The sequence below is a fragment of the Filicampus tigris genome, chromosome 6, assembly GCF_054856515.1.
Source record: "Filicampus tigris isolate MCC_2025a chromosome 6, RoL_Ftig_1.0, whole genome shotgun sequence".
Lineage (NCBI taxonomy): Eukaryota > Metazoa > Chordata > Actinopteri > Syngnathiformes > Syngnathidae > Filicampus > Filicampus tigris.
In genome coordinates, this window is record NC_141222.1 from 17,576,736 (window position 1) to 17,591,635 (window position 14,900).

The window sequence follows — 14,900 nt, forward strand, 5'->3', positions numbered from 1 at the left end:
GGTTTGAGGGGTCCTTCCTACTTGTCGGGCGTTAGAGAAATGACGTAGCCGTTGTTGATCAGCTGATTCCGGTTGAACGATTTGACCAAAACAACAGAATTTACCTGTGATACGAGATTTCACACCAAAAGGGAGTGTATCGTCTTCAAGTCGGACACTATTGACATGCTCCATTTGGGTATGGACGTATTTATTCAGACCGTGTGCCCCCCTTCTTTCCCATTCAGGGCGTATTAGCTTTTATGCTAAGTCAGTGGCTACCTAGAAACATCACACAGCTAACGTCAGGCCCTTCAAGTTGCTTTGTTCGACACGGTGCTCGTAAACAGAAACATGTATGTCACTTCAGTTATATTTAAAACACTTAGTAGCGGCGCAATTAGATGTGGCACCGGTGGCGGTGTGATGTCGGATGTATTTCTACATGTGCTTTAAGCGGTGGCTTTGCTATTATGAGCAATACGGCTACCGTCAAGACGCTCATGACGGATGGGCTACCGTAGTGAAGAAAAAGGTGGAAAACAAGTTTGATGAATGCGCATTCAGTAACTACAGATGGTGTTTGTGGCGGTGTGACTCGTTCAAATAATACTGTTTCGCTAATAATGTTGTGTTTGGCATTGGTTGTCCTGACAAGATGAAGCGTCAACGCCAATAACATTGCACGTGATCTAATAAAAAGTGGTTAGAAAGGCAGTACAATGCAAAGCCATGCAATGGTTCTTAAACTTTTTACACCAAGTGCCACCTCGAAAAAATTATCACCATATAATAAACATTTAAATACAGCAACGTAGTCGGCCTAAGTGTTCATCAAAAACAAAACTGTTTATTCCTAAAAAGTATACCTGTATTACCGTAAGCAGTCATAACACTGACTGTTAACACTGCGCTCAACTATAGAAAAAGGGAAAGAAATGTACTTAAATAATGCATCCGTTTTCTAAACCACTTGTCCTCATGAGGTCGTGGGTGAGCTACAACCTATCCAAGCTGACGTGAATAAAACTTTTACTGAAGTAAATGTTTAAAAGCCAATCACTACTTAAAGCTAAAATGCTATTGTATTGTACTGGACTTGAAAGTTATGTACAACTGAACTCTACTTGGAAAGTAAAAAAAACAAAACAAAACAAATGTACTGGATTTAAAAAAAAAAAAGTTGAAGCAGGCTGTATGCATACCTAAAAGCATCATTATAATATTTTTGGTACTATTTCAGGTTTTAAAGGTTACATTTTTTATTTGTATTTAATTAAGTGCTTCTTTTGCATACCATTAGACAAAGCCCACATACAACTAGTGGTTTTCGTCCCACTCATTGAGATACTCGTACCGCACTTCATGGCATTCGTCCAGTAACATGAAATTTGTTTTAGACTATTACCACTTTTGTTTCGTTACATTACGACTTATGCCCAGTAACATTTTGACATTTATCTTTTAAAACTACAATGTTTGTCTCGTAACATAGTTTTTTTCCCCTCTATAATAATGGCATTTTATTGTAATAACATTACAACCTTTTCCTCTTCATTTCCATTGTTAGTCATCCACAATTTGTATTTTCATTCAGCTTTGAGTGCTAAGTTGCTTTTGTTTGCTGCAGTTGTCAGATGACATATGACCAATGAGGCGTCACGCTCTCTTGTCTCCCACAGGTCGCCATCATGGACAAAATTTTGGAGGGCCTGATCAGCTCTGCTCACACGCTTCCGGTGAAGAAGGTCATTGTGAAAAAGGTGGTGGAGGCGGCCGAGAAGGATGTGGCGGCAGATGAGTGCCAGGCCTTGTTCGCCGTCACCACCCGCCTCGTCTTGCTGGGAGAGGATGCCTTCCAAAAGCAGGTGGGAAGTTTGTTATAGTACTTAACTTGATTTTTTTTGGAGGTATCTGAAGTAGATCTTTTTTTCAGTATCTGTACTTTACTTGAGTATTTTTTTGGTTCCTTTTTGGTTTTACTCCCTAAATTCGAAAACATTTCTGTACTTGCTACTTTGACATAGTCAAGTAGCAGATTCAAATGATCCGTTAATCAGCAAGCTTTGCACAAGCCTGATAATGATGGTGATCATTTGAATCTGGTGAGGACTGGACTTGAGCATCCCTGGTTTACCGTATCCTTGTTTAATAAAAAAAAAAGTGTTTTGTCACCAGCTTGTGGGATCAATAGGCAATTGAAAACCTTTTTGGATGGGTGTCAGTTTCTTACAGATTTTCACTATTCACGGCACAGCTCAGTACCTATCCCTCGTGACAAGTATTTAAGGACACAGAATGAGTATTCTTTCTCCCTCCTCAGGTGGGCTTCCAGGTCCTGGAGGCGTACGCCCGCTACCACCGCTCGGAGTTTGAGGCGTTTTTCAGCAAGGACTTTGTGCTGGGCCTGCTGCAGCAGGGCTACAAGCAGCTGGATCACAAAGACCCGGCCGTGGTGGACTACATCCACTGCGGCCTGCGGCTGCTCATCAGCTGCCCCGCCGTGCTGGAGCTGTTCGCCGTGGTCCAGGTGGAGGTGCTGAGGATGGTGTGCGAACGGCCAGGGCCGGCCGCGTGCGCTCGCCTCGCTGCCCTGCTGTCCGACTTTGTGCAGTGCGTGCCCAGGGACAAGGGCGGCATCCTTTTCTGCCAGCAGCTGGTGAGGACCATCGGCTACTTCCACTGCCTGGCCAGCCAGGAGCAGGAGCTGAGCGAGTACGTGTCCCAGGTCACCAAAGTCAGCACGTTGCTGCAGAACATCTGGAAGGCCGAGCCGGCCACGCTATTGCCTTCCCTGCAGGAGGTCTTTGCCATCATCTCTTCTACGGGTGAGACCTTGTTCTGTTTGTTGTTTTGTATGAGATGTTATTTTTAATTTTGCCATTTCTAAACACGTTTACCCTTTGAAATGAATCATATTTGAAAACAAATTGCATTATAAATTGAAATAGATTTTTTGACATTTCTTTTGTATCATCACAACTTTTCAACATTACATCTATAGTAACTACTATATACCTTTGCTTGTAAAGTTTTATTCTGTCCCCATGTAACATTAGAACTTCAATCTTGTAATATTCCAACGATTATTTATTTTTTTGCAATTTATTAAAGTAATGGTTTGCAACATTACAAAATAAATCTTGTAACATTCAGACATTTTTATAACGTTTTTCTACGTTTACTAACATTTCAGTGTTTTTCTTGTAACACTATGACTTTATTGTTCTTGTAGCAGTATGATTTTGAAAGATAGTGACTTTATATAATTCTAATGTTCAATTTATTTCTTATACATGTATAAAGTTATGTAAAATGCCATTGCATTCGTATGCTGATACAATTTTAGTCATGTCATACTACAACATTATTGTCTTAATTATCGTGACGTTATAACTTTATTCTCAGAACCGTGTAACTCTTGTAAAGTAACGATTTAATTCTAATAATAATTCAATTAATGTAATATTATAACTTCATTATTGTAACAGTACAAGTTTTCCGTCTTAACAATACAACTTATTTTTTAAAGCACGTTTTTCTTGTTACATTATTAAAGACTAAGTTATCCCCCTCAAAAATATTTGCGTATATGTTCTTTCAGTAGTGTAAACATGGCATTCGGATTAATATTGCGTTTGTGAAATATGAGTTAACCATCAAAATCCACCCGTTTTTAGCCATCTCGGGGAGCGGCCATTTTATCACTTTCTGTCGACTGAAAATGACATCACAGTTGCTCAGGTAACGACCAATCATGACTCCCGTTTCAGAAAGTAGGTGAGCCGTGATTGGTCGTAACTCATATTCCACAAATGCAATTACAGTTGTCTTTTTCTCATAGCATCATGTCTTCATATTTGTAACATTCCAATTTATGTCCACGATTAAAGTGTACGGTCCTTCTTCAGACCCGTCCTTCGAGCCGTCAATCGCCTTGGCCAGTCTGGTGCAGTACATCCCGGTTCAGATGATCACAGTGCTGATTAAGAGTCTCACCACGGACCAGAATGTCAAAGATGCAAACATGACCAAAGCACTCTGCAGGTATGTGGAAGTATGACACACACAACATGGTGCTTTTGGATGGAGGCCACACACATTCGACCTGTGTTCTTAGGATGATCGACTGGCTTTCCTGGCCTTTGGCACAGCACGTGGACACCTGGGTCATCGCTCTGCTCAAAGGACTGGCCGCCGTTCAGAAGTTCACCATCCTCATTGATGTCACTCTGCTCAAAATTGAATTGGTAGGTACTGAGATGTGCTCATTTTATGTTTTAGTGCATTTTTAATGGATACCATCCTAATTGGGGCTGCCAGTACATTTAAATCATTCAGAATATTAAGATTATTATAATCAAAACAAGTTCATGCAAAATGAATGTTCCCATTAAATTATGTTGAGAATGTACATAATGTAATATTTCTCCATTAACATAATTCTGAATACAAAGTTGTGTGTTCCCAGTAAATTGTGTTTAGAATGTGTAATTTAATATCTCTACTTAAAATATTTGTTGGGGCCAAATTTAAACCAGTTATGTCATTGAAAACACTAAGAAAAGATGAATTAATTAATGAAATATGTGATTTTTGTTGTTGTTGTTGTTAATTCATATTTTATAATTAATAGGCATTTTAAGATTTTTTTTAGGAATTATTATAAATTTAATTTAAATAAATACACACAATAAAACAAAAAAAACAAAGAAATCATTAAAAAAAAAAATCACTAAAATGTATTTTTGCACAAGAAAATGTATTTAAAGAATGATCCCTACATTTGAGTATTTGATTTACCGGTACATTTGTTTTACATTTAAAATCTACCATAATACAACAAAATATACAGTATGAATAAAATTAAAATAATGCATTTAGCAAATAACTATAATTGATCAAATGAAACGATACAACTGAATTTCTAATGTTTCGTTTCAGCCGCCAGACTGTCTACTACTACCGTTCAATGTCATTTCGCTCCCTTGAGCAATGAAGCGCCATGATGTTTACTGGTCACTCATTTATCTCATTTCCCATGTTTCCCACACCGACAGGTGTTCAATCGTCTGTGGTATCCCATCGTGCGACAGGGGGCGCTCGCCGTCCTCTCCCACATGCTCCTCAGTTTCCAGCACTCTCCCGAGGCCTTCCATCTGGTAAGGAATTTCACCAACAAAAAAAAAAAAAACATGAAAAGGACTATTGGCATTCCTGCTCTGTCCAATAATCCTGTGCTCCCCATCTGTTGCAGGTTATTCCGCATGTGGTGCATCTGGTGCAGTCCCTGCAGGCCGACGGCCTCCCCACCAGTAAAGCCTTCCTGCTGCAGTTCACCGAGCTCGTGCACTGCATGATGTATCAGTATTCTGGATTTCCAGATCTCTACGACCACATTGTGGAAGCGATCAAGGTAAACGAGTCCTGGAATTATGTTGTTCAAAAACTTTATGGGTACAGGCGATGATTTCAGTAAGATTTGAACGTGTTCATTGTCATACAAGTGGAAATAGCAGAGCTGGGCATTTTATTACAATTTAGCATCCGTCGTCCGTCATTCGCCTTTTTTCCCGGGGTTTAAAAAAATAGTACCCGTCCATAGTCCGGTCCGCCTCTAATTTTAAAGGGGCTTCCGTCCGCGATTCTGACTAAGCTTTCACTAGCGCCCCATTTCATTTTTTTTTCGTGACAAAATCTGCCTCAAAATGAAGTTCAAACCATAATCATGTGAAACATGAACAAATCTTACCAGCTGTCAGATCAGTGAGAATCTCAAGGATTAATTACAAATTTTGTTTTGCTTGGTACCTTTCTATGGTGTCATTAAAAAACAAAAAAAAACAAAAACTGGAATAAACCCTACTATCATACTGCAGGTCAAATTAACTTTTTAGAAAGTTTTAATATATTTCAATATTTAATATTGAATTCATACATTCACACGCACAATCCAACATTACCCCTGGGGCGAAGTGACCCAGGAACATGATTGAACATGACATGAATTTGTGGGTTAAAATTTCTCGTCCCGCCAGGATCTGCCGAAACCGAGCGAGGAGAAGATCAAGCTGGTGCTGAATCAAAGTGCCTGGACGTCTCAGTCCAACTCTTTTGCCTCCGGTCCGCTGAGGCAAGCCGGGAAGTCTGAGACGGGCAAGACGGGCCTGGTCAACCTGGGCAATACCTGTTACATGAACAGCATCCTGCAGACGCTCTTCATGGCCACAGAGTAAGTCACGAGGCATATTATGCTACCATAGTAGACTTAACAAACACTTGTCACAATCTGGTTCAAATTTTGGTTTTGTGGTGGGGTGGTTCTGCCTATTTTAAATGCCGAGTACAGAGCTTTTGTTACCAGGACAACCATAGGGCTACTCATTGTTGGCCGCTTAGCGACTTTGCCAATATATACTGTATTTATCGACCGAGGAAAAATTGACTAGCAGCGTTTTTCGGTGTTATTGGAGAATAGCGACTCAGAGACTCTGATCTCCCCTCCTTTCAGAAGTAGTCAAATAACAAAATATTTACTAGGGTTGTCCCGACACGACTCAATACTTTTTTCTAGGGATGCTCCGATCGATTGGGCACCGATCATGATCGGCCGATTTTCTTGAAAAATTACGTGATCGGAATATTCGATCAAAGGCTGTTATTGCCGATCAAAACATCCGATGACCCGCAGCTCATGCTTGGCCGCCGCGAGACCGAAAAGGCAAAAGAGTTGATTTGTCCAAAAGCATCACTCGTGTTGTATTGTGCCAGCAAGGGTTTTGTATTTCTTCATGCTTTTGAAAATATATATAGATTGTTGTCAAAATTACGGCAATAATATGGCTGTTTTTTTTTTCTCCAGATAATATTGCATAATAGCAGTCACCATAAATAAATGGAAAAATATACAGATATTCTCACTCATGCATGATCGGTATCGGTGTCATAAAACCTGATCGGAACATCCCTACTTTTTTCACTTCCAGTACGATACAGATATTGCGGCCAAGAGTACTAAAGTACTAAAAAAGTACTAAAGAGTAATAAAAACAAGGCCTTAATCGGCATTAAAATATCTTACATTAATCTTTCAAAAATCTTTAAAAAGATAACTTTGTCTGAAGCTGTAGGACCCATGAAACATAAAAATACAAACAAATATCTCATTTAAATAATGCTTTTAATCTAAAGTGAACTTGTCTTTCTTCAGCTTCAGGCGACATGTGTTGTCGCTGCGCCTGAACGGTTCCGGCACCCTGATGAAGAAGCTGCAGATGCTCTTCGCCTTCCTTGCGCACACTCAGGTTTGTGTTTGCACACAGAAAGAAGACTGGAACGATAGTGGCAGCTTGAAAGTGTGGTGCAATGTCTTTGGTCCCCCGACAGAGGGCGGCCTACGCTCCCAGGAACTTCTTGGAAGTGTCCCGCCCACCGTGGTTCAATGCGGGCTCTCAGCAGGACTGCTCCGAATACCTCCGCTTTCTCCTGGACAGGTATGATACATAAATAATTGCAAAATTGATCCGTTCAAATGCAAATACTGTCAAGCGCCATTTAGACAAAAAAATAGAGCTATGCTTACCAGCAGACATTTTGAGTAAGGCACTTAATAATGAAATATAAATAACGTATATTTGATACAGTGTAGTTTAATTCATTTTACACATACTATGGCAATGAATTATTTCAAGAAACAACAAATTGAGGGGCCACTTTGGAGCCGCTCTTGGTTTTATGGAGCTGAGCCTAAAAAAACAACTGTCAAAAATACGTAGCTGAAAATTTCCTCACTAATTTGGTTAGTGATCAGGTCCACTGATCCTATGAGGAAAAAGATAACAGACTGCGCAGTGAGTGTAATATTCTCTCCCTTTGACGGGTTAGGATTGATGGATAAATTAAGATGATTTATGTTGAAGTTAAGGATTAGTTTTAAGAGGTTGTAGTTTTCGTGCTCTCACGCTCCCACGTTACATTTTTTTTAGGCTCACAAGAATGGATCTTGTATGCTCAAAACATGCCCTGTGCTCAAAAATTCCTCATGTTTGGGTAATTGTGGCACAAATAGAACTCTGTACTGTAGCCTCTGCCTGCATCCCACAGAATACTTTGTAGTTCAGGATCGGGGTTTTTCAAACATTCTATGAAGCACATTTTCTCTTGATATTGTTCCTGGTATCATCTGCTGTAGCTTCTTCCAAGTTTACTGACATTGTTTTCTGATACCAAGGTTACACGAAGAGGAGAAAGCCATTCAGGTGTTGGAATCGGCCAAGCCAAGCGTTCCCACCGACGCCATAGACTCAAGCGGCAAAGACGTGAGCGCTCCGGCGTCCCCCGAAGAAGGGGAATCTTCCTCTCCAAAAGTGGACGACGACGACAGACGGACTCTAATAGAGAGGACTTTCGGTGGGAAGCTCGTGACGGGCGTCCGATGCACGCACTGCGACTGCGTCTCCGAGAAGGAGGAGCCCTTCACAGACCTTTCACTGGCCTTCTGCCCCTCGCGGGATGCTGCTAAGTCCGACGAGTCCAAAGCAAGTTTGCCTCCTTAATGCAAATTGGCAAGTTAGCCTTATTCACCCAGAGATCTAGCCAATTTAACAGCTATTATTACTCAGAGATCCAGTAAAATAACCTTAAATTTGGTTCTTACATTTGGGGATCGTGTCAGATAAGCATTTTATAACCTTTTACCAAAAAGATCATGACAAGTAAACAATTTGATCTTTTATTAAAGGCAGAGATGCTGCAAATTAACCACAGTTGCAACATTTTTCACACAGATACCCAGCCAAATGACCAGACCTGTAGAGCCTCACATGTAGATCCAGACAAATTGCAATTTAGCCTCTCTCAGACAGACACCCAGTTGAATTACTGTCCAGCAAATTAGCGCATATGCTTCTTTTACACAGAGAATGAATCAATTACCATATAGCAGCAATTTACACACAGAGACTTCTTTCACACAGAGACTGAGATAAATTTCAATGAATTAGTAATTTAGGTGCTTTCTCACAGATTAGCAGTTTAGCCTCTTTCACACAGAGACCTGCTAGATTACACCAATTAGCATAGACCTAGCCAAATGGCCACAATTTAGCAATTTAGCCTCTTTCACACGGAGGTCGACCCAAATACATGAAATTTGCAATTAACCCTGTTTCAGACAGACTTAGCTAAGTTACAGCCAATTAGCAATTTAGCCTCTTTCACACACAGATCCAGCCGAATGACCACTAATTAGCACTTTATCCACACATAAACAATTTTGTCTCTTGTCTCCGCAAGTCCGACGAGTCCAAAGTGGTTTGCCAGGGTTCCGTCAACGGCGGCAGCGAGACCCCCGTGCCGGCGACCGTAGATCAAGCCTGCCACTTCCACGCTGTGCCAGAGAACAACGAGCCTCCTCTCTCGGTGCCCGACCTGGTGGACTACTTCCTGGCTCCGGAGATCCTGGACCAGGACAACGCTTACTTCTGCGGCAAGTGCGGCAGCCTGCGAAGGGCCGAGAGGACCCTCAAGGTGATGTCGGCCCCGGAGTATCTGATCCTCACGCTGCTGCGCTTCGCATACGACGCCAAATGCCACGTGCGGCGCAAGATCCTGGACAACGTCACCATCCCGCCGCACTTACGCCTCCCCGTGCACCGCCCCTCGATGCCCTCGCCGCCCTCACCCCTGCCGCCCCCCTCCTCCCCTCCCATTGTGGACTCCCCCGAGAGCAGCGAGAACCTGGCCAAGAAACTCAAACCCTCCCGTCGAGATGAGGAAGTCCAGTCGGTGTATTACGTCCTCAGCTCCGTTGTGATGCATTCGGGCGTGTCGTCCGAGAGTGGACACTACTACTCCTACGGCTGCGAGAGCACTGCAGAAGGGGGCGCCGCCTGTCATAAGGAAGACTTGAGTCAAGGCGAACAAGCCCGGGAGGGTCCAAGTGGCCAGGGGGGCGGCGCCACGCCCCTCAGCGACTGGCTGCTGTTCAACGACAGCAGAGTGACGTTTGCCTCCTTCCAGTCGGTGCAGAACATCACCAGCCGCTTCCCCAAGGACACGGCCTATGTGCTCATGTACAGGAAACAGGAAGCGGTGGAGCAGGACTCCATTCAAGGCCCGGCGGCCAGCGGAACGAGGCAGAGTGCCGAGCCGCCGCTGCAGAAAGAACTGCTGGACGCCATTATCAAGGACAACAAACTGTATCTACAGGTAAAACTCATTTAAAGCACTTCACACAGAAATCCAGTTTTCAGTTTTCAACAAAGTCGCCTCTGTCACACCAAGGTTACTATAGTTAATGAAAACTAACACAATGACTAAAACTGAAATTGAAGAAACATTTTTGAACTAAAATAAAAACTAGTGCTTTAAAAAAAAAAAACGATAACTAGCTGTAACTGAAATTCACGTTTGTATAACTGTCGTTATAGTGGAATTGTCCTTCGTTTTTATCTCTGGCAATTAATTATATACATGCGCTTTCTAGGTTGTAAATCATATCAGTATTACTGTCCAGAAGAAGGAAGGTTGAACAGTGGTTTGGGAATTGTAGTTTACTTTATTCGGCAATACGTATCGTGACTTTTTGTTTTTAATCTTGCACTCAACAAATAATCCATATGTTTAAATAAAACTAAAACAAAGCATTTTAGAGAAAGAAAAAAGAACAAACTTTCTGTCAAAACTAATTCAAACTAACTAAAAAAAAAAGTCCACAACTATAACCAGGTTTCATACAGAGATCCATTCAAACACAGCGGTGCCTTATAATACAAGTGGCCTGACTTATGAGTTCTTCGAGATACGAACCATCATTCGTCCAAGTTTTGCTTTAACTTGCAGGCGCAAACTTGCGATATGAGCGCTGTTTGAGCAATTTGGGAATATCGGGCATGTATCCACCTATATCTTTTTCAAAGTGTACATGGTTGTAGCAATATCCTGCTTTTTCTGGGTTTTGCATAAAAGGCACAGGTATGTTGCTTCTTTGTGTCACAGAATAATGTCTTCTCAAATTTACATAAGAGCGACAATTGAGCTGCTAAAGGGGAGGACCCGGACAACGGAGCTCTGCACTTGTTCACATTTTACACACGTACTGTGGCGCCGGCGCTATACAACAAACGTCTTCAACAAATCATCAAGATCAACGCTGGATAAAAAGATTTGTTTCGCCTGCACCTCGAGTCAAATCCGCAAGAAGCCAGGCAGCAATTTCACGGGCAACTGAACCGTCCCTGATCAAATGGCCACTAGAGGGAGCTGTCAGAACACTGCAACTACTTTTCACATGTTTGTTTCGCTCTCTGCAGGAACAAGAGCTGAACGCTCGGACTCAGGCTCTGCAGGCCCCGTCGTCTTCCTGCTCCTTCAGGCCCAACGGCTCGGATGACAACAACCCGCCGGGGAGTTGCGGCCCGTCTGGAGGGGGAGGGGGAGGGGGAGGAGGTGGCTTTAACACAATTAGTAGACTGGTCTTCTAAAGCTAAATAAAAAAGCACACAATGCGACACACAGAGCAGGGGTGGGGGAACCTTTTTGCGGACCTCAGATGGCCATGGTAAATAAATGGAGAAAAAAAAAAAAAGTCACATATACCCTTAGACGTGGGTGTCTTAGATGTCGGTTTAACAGATGCCATGTCTGCTCCTCAGGCCTTGCGTCAAGGTAAAGACGTCTCATGACATGGTCATATATCCTGTAAAACCAGCCGGCTCTTGCACAGAGAGATCCAGCAAATTACGAGAAAATTAACAATTTAGCTTCTTTGACACCAGGATCCAGCCAAATGACTGCGAATTAGAATTTGAGCAATTTAACCTTTTTCATGCAAGGCACCATCCAAATGAGCAGTTGAGCCTCTTCCACGCAGAAATTCAGTCAAATTAGGAATTTAGCCTCTTTCACACACAGATCCAGTCAAGTTAGGAATTTGGCCTCACACAGATCCAACCAAATTCGCGAGTTAGCCTCGTTCACCCTGATATCCATTGAGATTAACAGGTTTCTTTCACACAGAGATCCAGCCAAATAAAGAATTTGGCTTCTTTCTTGCAGGGATGAAATTGATTTTAAAAATGTATCCTTTTTCACGCAGTGGTCCTGCCAAATTTCCGCAAATTAGAAATGTAGCTTTCATACAGAGTTACAGCCAAATGATAACAAATGAGAAATTTAACCTCACACACAGACCCACCTAAACCTCTTTAACGTAGCGGTCCAGCCAAATTACAGCAAATGAGTGATTTATCAATTAAGCCTCTTTCCCGCATGAATCCGACCGAATTAGCAAGTTTGCCTCTTTCACTCTTTCCTTAGTAATAAATCCAAACTCTAACAGTTGGGACAATGCCTTTGGATTAGGGGATCATGCTGCGTATACCAATGTAAAGAGGGTTAAACTTCAGATTTACAGATGCCAGCTCTGCAGGTTGGTTGTACAGTGGTGCCTTGACCTGACTTTTCCTTTTTTAACATATAAGCTATCATAACTACTTTGAAAAAGGAGCGCTGTGCAGTGGCTGGAAAATTAAAAATGTTTATGCCACTCCCAGTTGAAATTTACAGTCAAACTAAACATAAAACACAGAATTACACCTTGTGTTTAAAACAACACAAAAAAAATGTACCCTAAGAATAGCCCATTAGCTTAATGCTAACATAATTGGGGGGGGGGGGGGAACATTCACATGCTAACTATTAGCATCGATAGTCACGTTTTTATGCTTTGACTATTTGAACACTAATCGTGGAACAACACATTTAGATGATATAACAATACTTACAGGTATGTATGTATGTATTCTTTATCCTCAACAAAAATGACTAATATTTCAGAAACTTACGGAGTAGTTGTATAAGACATGGTCTATTCTCTGCGTGCCTGCACTATACAGTACTGCCTCACGGTGGACAAGGAACCGTCGCTTGGCCACACCACAAGTAGCAGCACACTCAATTGGATTGCAGCATTAAATCATGATGCACAAAGTATTTAATTCTTTACGTTCTATTTAAATGTTATTACTCTTGTTTTTGTTTAATACGATAGAACAGATCGAGTGCTAGCTTTTCTTTTTAAAAACACACATTTGTTTTGTTTTTTTGCTAGGGTAGATTATTGGCATTTCCACTCATTTCAAAAGTGAAAGATGATTTGAGATTAGCTTGATCGTGGAATAGATAAATCATATCTCAAAGCATCACTGTATTATGCTCTGAGATGGTTGCCCACCCCCTGACACTGAAGCACTGAAAAACTCCTTTAGGACTGAAAGTGTTGTGTACTGCTGGACTATTTTTAATTTATTCCGCTTTTGTTTTGGTGAAATATATTTACTTTCAGTTAAAGTTTTAACAGAAGAAAAATGTTTTTTTTTTAATTTCCTCATATGCAAACAGCATATCGTCGCTGTCCTGTGAAAAACAGCAATTTTTTCCCCTTTTTTGTTTTTTGTTTTTACATGAATTGGGTTTCTGCGGTACAGACATCCTATTAATCTGAACATTTTAAAAAATTACAAAATCGGACATGCGTGTTTTTCACAGGACGGCAACGATTAGCACTGGACAAGGCATTATGATACAGCTAGCAGAACCTCCAAAGTGGAACCATTATTACCAACGAAGTCACGGGAGACTTCCGTAAATCACACGAGACTTTACTTGGAGTTCCCAAACTTTCCTTTGACTTTTTTTTTGGCTGAAAGTGGAACCTATCGTGATGCAGCAATGTGTCAAATTTTCAGGATTAAGTACTTGGGGGTGTGTGAAGGGTATGATAGCAAAGGGGGATGATAACCCTAGAGCACTTGAGCTGAAAGAGCACTCCAGGTGATGAATGGAATAGATGCCACTGTTGTTCAAAAGATGGGTTACAATGGATTCATGTAGGGCCGCAGGGCCGGGGTCTAGGCAGGGGGAAGAGGGGGTTTGCCCCCACCCCCCAAATAATTGTTGTGTCCCCCCAAATTAAATCCTCAAAATATATTTCACATTTTTATTCTCATACCTCTCTCCTTTACTCCACTTGTACTGTCTTAATGTCTTGCTTGCCCCCTCAAATATAAAATATGTTAAGTTGTTTCTTGTGTCATGTTTTTCGGTGCTCCATCTACCGTTTTCACTTTGCTCAGAGCAGAGCTGGACATCGCCTAACCGCCACCGATTTTCCGTCTGCATATTTAAGTGACCCACGTGGTACCAGTCCGTCCTTCGTCGGCGACAGCCAATCGGCGTCGAGGACGTTATCTACACGTCACACGCAGGTGCCGCACGGGCAGGCGCCGCCAAATGAAGAAAAAAAAGCACAAAAAAAACAACTGACACGCAGAGGGTGGTGATTGGTCAAATTAAAACGATATGGGGCTGGTCAAATTATAACAATATGGGGCACATGTCATTGCGCCTGTGGGACCTCAAGGTACACAACACTTTATTTTTCCTTACTCAGCCGTGTCAGAAGTATGGCACCTGCATGTGGCGCGGTACAGGCTAAGTCCGTTCTCGACGCCGTTTGGCTGACTCGGACCGACTGGGACCACGTGGTTCGATTAAGCATGCAGACGGGGGGGTGGGGTGGGGAATTTTTGTTGCTATGCTACCGTTACGTCGCTTTAGCTCTATTTTACAAAGCATCCAAGACAGGCATATACCGCTTTTTTTGCTACGCTATCTGTCGCTTTAGTCATATTTTACTAAACAGCCATACGATGATGCAAGCGGTTATTGGAACAGTGAGACTTGTTGTTTTGCATTATTGGTAATTAGTTGGGCCTCATTTCTCCATCGATACTCCGCCGGCTGTTATTGTTGCTGAAGAAGTCATTAATCATGGTGGCTAACAGGACACATCCTTGGGGGGAGGTGTTTAGCATCACAATGGCATTCCAATAAGATTCCTCAGATACCTCAAATTCTCG

At 42.0% G+C, this 14,900-nt stretch overlaps 1 protein-coding gene across 3 annotated transcripts; it reads left to right on the top strand.

The window, feature by feature from the left end:
- The first annotated feature begins 37 nt into the window (after positions 1–37).
- Positions 38–14,064, top strand: usp38 (ubiquitin specific peptidase 38). 3 transcript variants are annotated; one of them, XM_086034350.1, is made up of 13 exons: positions 38–178; positions 1,662–1,847; positions 2,303–2,807; positions 3,873–4,026; positions 4,100–4,229; positions 5,040–5,141; positions 5,237–5,395; positions 6,018–6,211; positions 7,190–7,283; positions 7,366–7,472; positions 8,210–8,516; positions 9,274–10,188; positions 11,292–14,064. In XM_086034350.1, the coding sequence occupies exons 2-13, from the start codon at positions 1,671–1,673 to the stop codon at positions 11,460–11,462; spliced, it is 3,015 nt and encodes a 1,004-aa protein (XP_085890476.1). In that variant the 5' UTR covers positions 38–178; positions 1,662–1,670; the 3' UTR covers positions 11,463–14,064. The 3 variants fall into 3 exon arrangements, with proteins under 3 accessions (XP_085890476.1, XP_085890477.1, XP_085890478.1); XM_086034351.1 differs by having other exon boundaries at positions 3,891–4,026; XM_086034352.1 differs by having other exon boundaries at positions 10,978–11,443.
- Positions 14,065–14,900: the final 836 nt, after the last annotated feature.